This window comes from Callorhinchus milii, unplaced genomic scaffold (assembly GCF_018977255.1).
Source record: "Callorhinchus milii isolate IMCB2004 unplaced genomic scaffold, IMCB_Cmil_1.0 Scaffold5, whole genome shotgun sequence".
Taxonomy (NCBI): domain Eukaryota; kingdom Metazoa; phylum Chordata; class Chondrichthyes; order Chimaeriformes; family Callorhinchidae; genus Callorhinchus; species Callorhinchus milii.
The window spans coordinates 9358290-9369139 of NW_024704746.1; the positions used below are offsets into that span (position 1 = coordinate 9358290).

General features: G+C 40.7%; 1 protein-coding gene across 1 annotated transcript; it reads left to right on the plus strand.

The window, feature by feature from the left end:
• The first annotated feature begins 74 nt into the window (after positions 1-74).
• On the plus strand, positions 75-9707 carry LOC103179990 (testicular spindle-associated protein SHCBP1L). The gene is made up of 10 exons (XM_007895566.2): positions 75-403; positions 2378-2527; positions 2802-3016; positions 3101-3187; positions 3604-3822; positions 6110-6215; positions 7011-7164; positions 7614-7864; positions 8431-8553; positions 8874-9707. The coding sequence occupies exons 1-10, from the start codon at positions 104-106 to the stop codon at positions 9123-9125; spliced, it is 1857 nt and encodes a 618-aa protein (XP_007893757.1). The 5' UTR covers positions 75-103; the 3' UTR covers positions 9126-9707.
• The last annotated feature ends 1143 nt before the right edge of the window (positions 9708-10850 follow it).

Consider the following 10850-nt stretch of genomic DNA (forward strand, 5'->3'; position numbering starts at 1 on the left):
CTCCGAATTTATGCCTCGCGCCGCTGAGGGCGGTTGGACGGCGCCTGTTTGAGCCGAGCCCCGCCGGTTGCGGTGTGTGTGTGTGTGTGTGTGTGCGTGTGTCATGGCGTCGTGCTCCTCCGAGAGGGACGTCGCCTGCGAGGGGCAAATGTCCTCCCACGCGGCGGAGATCGAGCTGGACGACGACAGCGCCGGGGAGAGCAGCGGAGCCGGTTCCGTCCGAGCCCTCACCTCGTCCCCGCGGCCGGTGAGAGCGGCTCAACGGGAGGTGAAGTGCAGGCCGACGGACCCCGAGGAGGTGGAGGAAGCGCAGCCCCTCCCGCGGGTTTACGAGTCAACCGTCAAGTTCACGCCCGAGAGCAGGATGGACCTCTACTGCGACCAGATACTGGCTTCGTGCAAGGTAGTGAGGCGCGAGTGGAGGGAGGGCCGAGGGGACAGGCAACCGTGGGGGTGGATTCATCCAACCAATTAATCACCCGTGCGCTTGGCGATAGCGCCCTATCACATCGCCCTCGAGCCTCAAAGAGCTCCTCACGGGATTTTTTTTACTGTCATTTGTACAGTGGCTGTATTTCGTAAGCAATTCCTGCACAGCCAATGTCCCATAAACACCCGTGAAGTGGATGCCCTTCTCCCCCCCCCACTACCAACCCCCCCCCCCACCCCCCCCACACCCAGAAATGACTCACCTTCACAACAGGCGTTGGCTTAAATAACTGAATTATCATTTTTCGAAATAACGGAACGCAATCTTTTCGAAAAACTGGTGAATTCTCTCACCGCCTCTCTTCTTCACTTGGCCCTTCTTTTTGCTTTTCGCCCCCCCCCAAAAAAAACATTATCCTCGAGTCAGTAATTCTGTTAAATGTGCAGCGTTCACGAGCACGATTCGGCCGGAGAAAGAAACGTCGCCCGCTTGCTTGGCAGTTTGAGCCGAGGCCAAGTGTGTCGAAACGTCGACCATGACACCTCAGGAAGAACCTGAAACAGAATAGGTCAGAGGTGCTTGAGTGTTTTTACTTGACACGTTCTTCTTATTTAGGAGTTGACAGTTGTAAGATTTCGTCTTGGGGTTTATGACATCACCTGAACCTTTTGAAGGGATTATTTCTAAGCTGTCACTTCGTTTAACCAATATTCACTGTATCACAAGCATCTTGAGGGTGCCACTGTGCCCATTGGAAAGCCGTCACCGCCAAAATAGATGAAAGTGTTAAATATTCGCCCAACGTATCCACTGTCTTTAGTAACCGATGTGGTGCAGTGTTTTGGGCACTTTTATTTGAGTTAGGAAATCATAATTAATTTTGATGGTCATGGGCTTAATGCACAAATTAGAACAGGATAATTCAGTTATTTAAGTCAATGCCTGTTGTGAAACTGAACCATTCAGACCCAGCAGCAACAACAACAACAAGATTACATTTGTATAGCGCCTTTCACGTCAGGAGGATGTCCCAAGGCGCTGAAACAAGCTAGCAAGACCCTGGCTTGTTTGTTTGCGCCAGTTGTCTTAGCAGACATTAATGGATAGCAACCCGTTATGATTGAATTGCATGATTTATCCCACCGATGGAATTGATAAAGGCACTGCAGTGTAAAACCAAATCATGCAAACAAGAACCAGCCCAGCCCTTTCACCACTCTGGGTTGAGTTACCTTATCTCAACTAGCAGGGCAATAGGAATACAAATATTCGTCTTAGCATCCTGGACAATGGAAGGAAAACTTCAGCCAGAACTCTATATCTGATATCTAGGTTGGGAAGTTTGTATTGTAAGACATTGGATGAAGACAGGATTGGGCTAATTTGTGATAATCCTCATCCAATATCCACACAAATGTGTAGTAAATTTTATCTGGGAGATTGTTGGTCAGGACACCAGGAGAAACTTCTTTATTTCGAATGTTGCCTTGGAATCGTTAATATCCACCTGAGCAAGCAGAAAGGAAGATGGTTTAACATCTCATCTGAAGGATAGATGAGGTGAATCCAGTTCCACATGCACTGCTAAATCTCACCTCAAGTGACCATTCTTGATTTTTTATTATTTGACTTTCTTTGCGTTGAGTTATTGAGTCATGTTCGTTTTTGAATTATACATAAATAGGTTCACAAAGAGTTAAAGTACATACAGTAGCAACATTTTAGGTGTTACAACATTTATGATGTGATAAATCTTCCAAGGTTTCACAGTGTCATTTAAAACTTCAGAAATTTTACACGGTAGTATGACTGATGCTTCAGATCAATTTATAGTAACCAATCAGTAGTTAAAATATTGTGAAATCCTGGTACTTTGTTTAGTTGAACTGCTTGACTGATAAATGTACTTAGATATTCTTATCATACAAAAATATTGTCTTTGTAAAGGCAGAAGAAGCAGATGAGGCAATGAGCAAGTATCTTACTGAAAAGCTGTGTGCCAGAACTACATGGCTAGGGGTATGGAAGACCAATCCAGAGCTTTTCTTTGTAAAGTATGATGATGGATCGATCCCATATGTTGGTGTTTTAGTTGAGGTAGGTGTCAGTTTCAGAAGCATGTTCTAATTGAAAACAATTTGAATTAAAACAATTTCTGAAAGCTTTTTCTAACCTTGTAATTGTGTGGTCATTGGTATGTAAGTAAACATTTAGGCAGTTTAATGCAATCTAGAATGGAGAGGAAAGAAGATTATCTGACTAGAATTTAAAAGGGATGAAAATAAGTTGTTTTTAATGTGGTATTTTCAATGATTGATAAAGACCACACCTTGGTAATCTGACTGTTTTGTTACCTTCCATGATTTTCTAGGTTACATGTAGGCCTCGCCAGAGTCAATCTTCTCATCTGCGAGCTACTGTATCAATTATAGAGCCATATTCTTCTAATATCGCTAATCTTCCAAGAGAACTTGTTGAGGAGATTTTGGAAGAGTTAGATCACTGTGTGCCATTATTGGAAGTTTATCCAACAGATGACCAGGATTCTGCTGTATGTAGCATTGCGCAAGCTCTGGAGAATGTCAGGTAAATACAAAAATACGTTTCCACATTAGTCACTTTATTTCTGGATTTGTCACTGCTAATATGTCTGTTAATGGCATTTTTCAGATTCTTTTATGACTTCCTATGGAGAGATTGGGATGACGAAGAAGCCTGTGAAAATTACACTGCACTTATAGAGGAACGTATTAATTTGTAAGTGCTTCCAAAACACTATTTCCAATAGAGGAGCATTTGAGACAGATGCAAAATGTGCAGATAAGCAAAGTTCTTGGGCAATCCAATAACAGGATCATTATTAATGTTATCAATGAGTCACGTATGAGTCACAACGTCTTTATTAACATTAAAATGAATCCTTATTAACCAGGCATTATAAATGCACTAGCGTAGTTTGCTTTGGTCCCATCAAGCAGAATTGGAAACACTAAATGGAGGTTTACAGCACCATGAACTGGCAGAACAGTTCTAGCAAGTGAGCTGCCTAAGCATAGAAGTTAGAAATCACTCAATTAGTTGTGGGTGTTAGAAATCAACTATTGATAACATAAATGCATTATTTGTGATATATTTTCCATTACCTGTGTTCATTTATGTTTTTTTATAATTAGATTTTATGACATTCAAGATGGGACTATACCGGGCCCTGTAGGTCAACGCTTCAAAAGAACATTAGAAAAATACAGAAACAAACGTGTGGAGCTGATAGAATACCAAAGCAATATAAGAGAGGATCCATCAGCAGCTGAAGCAGTGGAATGCTGGAAAAAATATTATGAAATTCTTATGATTTGTGGATTGTTAAAAATCTGGGAAGATTTGCGTCTTAGGTAATAGCAACAGAGTAGATATTGTTCAATATTCTAATTGTAATATTTAGTGCTAAATTGTTGCATATAAGACCTGGAATTTACCTTATACTTAACTGTACTCCCTTTCCTTTGTGGTTTACATACTCCAATCATCCTTCTTGTCCTCTGCTAAATTGAAAGTGGGCACTCCATCCAATTTGAAATCTAAGCTTGTATTCATTAATTTTGAACTGAAATGGTTAAATGGTGGGAAAAGGCAACACACAATTAAGCTTTTCCCCAATGCATACTTTTAATATAACTCATTTAGCTATGATATTTTAAAATGATTATCCTGAAATGTAGATCATGATTTAAAAAGAGTATCCTTTTCTATAATTTATTATCAAACAGTTTTAAATATCCAAAAACAATGTTAATTTGTCATCATGTTGTTAACTTGCTAATTGTAAAAAGCATCTTTGCTGATTACAACCTTCCCCCGTATCTCCCACCTAAATCAGGTTTTCACTCCATCTGTAAAGCATTTTGAGATCTCTTATGTAAAAGGCATCTTATAATTGCAATTTGTTGATGTTTCACTTAATAATAATAATAAATCTTGCATTTGATATAGCGCCTTTCACGTCTTCTAGACGTCTCAAAACGCTTCACAGAATAGACTGTAAAGCGAATCGACTATATTTGAGGGCGAAATGCGGCAGCCAATTGCGCACAGCAGTGTCCCACAAACAGTTGTGGTTTGAAGTGACCAATTTATTATTGTTTTCTTGAGGGATTATTATCAGGTGTGTGAAGTAAGGAAACTTAATTACTGCATTCGATACGGTCGACCACTCTGTCCTCCTCCACCGCTTGTCCTCCCACCTCAACCTTCAAGGCCTTGTCCTTGAGTGGTTTAGGTCCTACCTCTCCCACCGTCTTCATTTTGTTTCCACTAACGGCTTTTCCTCCACCCCCCGCACTGTCTCGTGCGGCGTCCTTGGTCCCCTCCTCTTCACCCTCTATGTGCTCCCCCTTGGTGACATCATCCGCAGACATGGGGTTAACTTCCATATGTATGCGGATGACACCCAACTCTACCTTTCCTCCTCTACCCTCAACTCCACGACCACCGATGTCCTGACAGCTTGACATCAAGTCCTGGACGAGACAACTTTCTTCAGCTCAACGTGCGCAAAACAGGCCCTCCTGATTGGCTCGCGACAGCGCCTCTGCACCTCAGGCGCTGACAGCATCAGCATCCAAGGCTGCACTCTCCACGTCTCAAAGCCAATCAGGACCCTCGGTGCCCTGTTCGACCCTGAGCTGTCCTTTCTTCCCCACATCCGCGCCATAACTGGCACCGCCTTCCACCACCTCCGCAACATTGCCAGACTACGGCATTACCTCACCCCTCACGCTACTGAAACTCTGGTCCACGCCTTTATCACCTCAAGGCTGGACTATGGGAACTCTCTCCTCGCCGGCCTTCCCGGCACCTCCCTCCACACTGCAGGTCATTCAGAACTCTGCAGCTCGTGTACTATCCCGCACCAGGCTTCGCGACCACATCACTCCCACCCTCGCTCGCCTCCACTGGCTCCCCATCCCCCAGAGGATCGAATTCAAGATCCTCATCCTCACCTACAAGGCCATTCACGTCCTTGCTCCCTCCTACCTCTCCGACCTACTATCCCCCACGTACCTGCCTGTACCCTCCGTTCCTCTGGCTGCTCCGTCTGCTCCACATCCCCTGTCCTAACTGCCCTACCATCGGTGGCCGGGCCTTCAGCCTCTCAGACCCTAGGCTCTGGAACTCCATCCCCAGTGCCTTTGCCTTGTTTCCTCCCTTTCCTCCTTCAAGGCCGGTCTCAAGACCTTTCTCTTCAACCATGCCTTCACCTCCCCTCTCTACCCCCTCGTCACTCCCTCCCCTCACCCTGACCATTTCCCCCCTGCTCGGGTCCGACTCAACTGTCCAGCGCCTTGGGACGTCCTCCCGACGTGAAAGGCGCTCTATCAATGCAATCTTGTTGCCCAAGGTTTCACCAGGAATCGAAACCAGGTCTTGCTTACAAAGCGAGTACTCAACCACTGAGCTACAGGCCTTTCTCAGAGATAGTCTTAATCTATTTTTAACTCACTGTTAATCAGTGATCAGTAGTTTAAATATGTAGCAAGATTTAATATTTTGAAAAGTTTTTTTTTACTGTATCTCTATAGACAAATAGATCAAACATTTCCAGGATAATAAAAGCTAAATACGAAAAATATTCCTAAACATTGCAGAATAACTACATTTTTATTTACTATTTTTAACAAGAGCACATGGGCCATTCTTTCCAAGAGTATTGAGGCGCCGGAAAGGACAAAGACCCTCTGGAAAAATTGTAACTCATATTGTGGCCAAGATGATGACAGCTGACATGGTAAGTTACTTTCAGGACAGTAATCTGAAACAACAGCCCTAATCACACTGAGCTGTTAAACTAAAAGATAAGCAAATTTTTCTAATAAAAAGTAATAATCCTTACATTTCATATTGTGAGGACGTTTCAACGTGTTTCACAGGGTATACTGACTGTAGTGACTTTGTTTTGTAGACAAACAGGGCATCCAATTTGTACAGCGATGTCCCAAAAAACATTTAGGGGATTGTTGGCCAGGCCACTGAAACAAACTGCCTCTTATTGAATGTTACCATGGGATCTTTAACGTCCACCTCAACAGGCAGATGGGACCTTGGTTTTACATCTCATCTGAAGGATAGAATTGTTGACGACGCATTGTTCCCCTGGCATGTTTAATTGTATCCAAAATGCAGTTATTGTGGTTTCATGAATGACTGTTGTCTACCATTGTACAGGAGTGTTAACTGCTCCACACTGACCTTAGATCGAAGTCCTTCGAAATTCCTCAGAAATCCACTGTACTTTTTAGTTGTAGTTCAGAGGGTTTGTGCAGGCTGAATGAATGAGGAACACTGGTAGATAAGATCACTTACCATACTCATTATCAGAATTTTTGATACTGCTTTGGTAAATTCCTGTGCACCAAGGTGAAACAAGGCAGCAACTAGGCAATCAATTTTCTGACAGGTAAATATGTTTCACCCCATCTTACACCTGATATGGGGAGGTAATTCAAGATTATTGTTCAGTCAGAGGCATATTTTCATCATGTTCAATGCAAAAAAATGTTGTTACAGTTCTTACTTTCTACAGGTTAAGGATTTTTCTTCTAATACGCTGATTCAACAGCATGACAATTTAGATGCAGCCTTGGACAATTGCTTCAGTGGTGACACAGTGGTCATTTTTCCAGGAGAATATCAGGCCTCAGGACTTGGAATGCTAACTGATGATATCATTGTTAGAGGTATATTTTGAAGCAATACATGCTTTCATTTTCAGGTGCAGGTTTGAGGAGAAATAATCTTGAGTACAATTCTCATGCATCAGATTTGTACACAAAAGGTGATTCCTTTGAGGATTGCTATTTAGGAAAAAAAGGAGAAAAACAGAATGTTTCTTCTAAATTGGAAATGATTCCTGCATTAGTTATGTGGCATACATTACCTCTATTAACAGTTCTGCATATTTCTCAGATGGTGGCAAATGGCCTACATTGTGATATAATGTGATCATATTTGAGGGTGCTTGTTGTAGATATCATGAGGTCTCAGCAGGTTCCTAAAGACACATTGATTAGTTTAAGATATTGGTGCATATGTGATAGGTTTGGACAAATATAATAGTAAAATGTATTTTTTTATAAAACATTGATTGGAACTTGACTAAGTACTTTTTATTTGTTTTAATTAATAGGAGCTGGCAGCCGGGAAGAAATTGTAGTCTTTTCAGATCCCACACAGGACAATTTTGTGGCATCAAAATCCCCAAATGTCTGCTTAGTTCACCTGACTCTCGTGCAGCGGGGAACTACTGATGGAATTGTGGTTGTGGAGTCTGGTCACTTGACACTTGAAGATTGTGTATTGAAATGTGAAGGTACTGGCGTTTGTGTTCTAACAGGAGCAGCTTTGACCATGAAGAATTGTGACGTGATGGGTGCCCAGGTATGGTCAAGTATAATAGAAACCAACCTTTAAATCAGTTGATGTGATCTTTATGGAAATGGCAGCCAGAGCATCAGCTTCCATAGGTCTGTCTCATAGGGATTTGATCCTAATACTACTACAGATATAAGTTCAGAATATATGGTGAAAGGGGGGAGGCATCTAGGCTGTCATTAAGGGACAGATTTTTTTTTCCTTTTCTGATACAGAAGAGGATAATAAAAAGGGGAATAATTCCCAATTGAAGAATATCCTCAAGCTTCCATATCTACACAATTGATAATACATATAATGTGAATCAAGGCAGATAATTTAATATCATCTGTCATTGCAGTGCTGGAAAAGTAGAAAACACAATTGGCACAACTCAGTACCAAAAGCTGAATTACAAAATTATTTCTTCTGGGGCTCAATTAAAAATTGGATTTTTTTTTCTCCAACTATAAGTTTCACTTTCCTTAGTTTTTGGTCTCTACAAAAATCTGCAGTAGTTATGTATCTATGTATGTTTTACAGATTGATATGCATTGTTTGCAAAGTTCACCTTTCACTCCCCATTTTAACAGGGACCAGGGGTTGAACTATACCCAGGAAGTGTTGCATGTTTAGAAGGAAACGAAATTCACAAGTGCAGTAACATTAAAAATACAGATGTTCTCAAAAGCATGTTGGGAGGAATTAAACTGAAGGTAAATCAATTGTTAATTTTTACTTTGATAAAATATTGTTTAAACTAATTTGAAATTAAAAATGTAAATTATTCACTAATGGAGACTACAATGCATTTAAGTATTTTGGACCCAATTTCTCAAAAGTAAAAAAAGTCAAGCATACCCACAACCTATTGTTCGATTGAGGTCCTATCAGTATATTCAGAAAGTAAACCTTTTATATCGACAGGATTTGTTTGTACTTCTGTGCTTTTATCTTGGGGGATTGGAGGACTGTGAAGGAAATTATTGTAGGGCTGCCTCTGGTATTTTGCTAGATTAATGCCACCTTTTTCTAGGTTCTGCCACCACCAAAGCTGAAGCTCAACAACAATTATGTCCATTCTAATAATGGCTATGGGATCACCATAATCCAGCCCGATGACAGGCACTGCCATGACTCAGAAGAGGAAGTACTGGAATGTGCTGCAGGAGGTGATAAAAGAGAAGAGGATTTTCTGGTTAAAGCAATGCAGGATATGAGTCTTGAAATGAACAATAATAAGCTTGAAAACAATACAATGGGAGAGATAGGAGTCATTGTTTGTTAATTACTCTGACGTGAAGATATATTGCAGAGTTAGAAACTCTGTTTTGTTTAACATTCTTACCTTGACTCAAAAATATATTTGTAATTACCTGTTCAATAATATTTGTTTCATAATATTTTATTGGGGAATTAAAAAATTGACATTTTAGAACAGTTCAAATATAAATGCATACAATAAACTGAGAATGGTTTTAAAGTTACCTCTGAACTAAGCTGTTTACACACCCACCTTGTTTATGTGTTGTGCAATAATGGTGGTCCTTATTAATCTGTGCTTCAGCTAAACTTTAAACTTGTATGGCTACACATTTTATTAACACCTTTAGCAAAGGTGTTAATAAAATTAACACCTCAACCAAAAGCGGATTTGAAACTTAAGACTAACAAGCCATACCTTTATTAGATTTCTTCATTTTAATGAAATGCATATACAAGGTTGAGAATTTTCCAAGCTTGTTACATTTTAATCTAACACCTGTAAAATGTAACAAAGCTGCCGTATTGGGATGAATTGTTGCTGATTTGGAAGGAAGCGGCAATAAAATGTCTTGAATATTCATCACAATGATATAATTCAAGGTATCAGGAAGAAGCAGATATTCAAATGTCACTGAAGCATAAAATAAAAGGTCTTCACTGCCTAACGACAGAGTATTGATCATCTATATGAAATAATGTATTTTTTCACTGTATTCGTGTATTTCAGGGTGTAATACAATATATGCATTTCAACATATAATGTGTCACTATCAGATACACTAAAATAGAATAGGATTAGTGACAGTCTATATGAGTGTGTGAATTCTGCAAATGTAAACGTTTTGTGCAAATTTAGTTGAGACTTATACGCCCCATCTTTTAAATAAAATCTGCATCAACATCAAACTTACCAATTTGGATTTAACATAACATGTAGGAGCAGGAGTAGGCCATTCAGCTCATCGAGCCTGCCCTGCCATTCAATCATGGCTGATCTTCTAATCTAACTTCAGCTAATAACCTAACCCTGCCTTATCCCTTAATCCCTTTTGCAATTAGAAACATATCTATCTCAATCTTGAATATGTTCAAGGACTAAGTGCCAACAGCCCTTTGGGGTAGTGAGTTCCATACATTCACCACCCTTTGAGCGAAGAAGTTTTTCCTCAACTCAATGTGAAAGGGCTGACCTCTGATTTTAAGGTTGTGACCCCTGGTTTTAGTTTCTCCAACCAGGGGAAACAATCTCCCACTATCTACTCTATCATGCCCTTTGATCTTATAGGTTTCTATAAGATCCCCTCTAATTCTTCTATATTCTAGAGAATATAGGCCCAAATTGGTCAGCCTATCCTCGTAACTCATCCCCTTCATCCCTGGTACTAACCTAGTAAATCTATGCTGCACCCTCTCCAAGGCCAGTACATCCTTCCTTAAATAAGGAGACCAAAACTGGACACAGTATTCCAGGTGTGGTCTCACCAGGGCCCTATCCCTATTTGTCTTATTGCATCCAAGCTTTCACATTTCCTGGAAACAAAATTAAATGGCCACCCAGCAATATTGACAAATATTGATTCCACCAGGCATCCCCTAATACTTTAGCCATTTCAGACAACCCTGGACCTGAAGGGATGGACCTTTCAGCTTCAAAGACAAACAAATTTAAGAATACAGCTTCATCTATTTTGTGTGAGTCCCCCCACCCCACATTAAAATCAAGATGAAAGAAATGTCTCCCCAAATA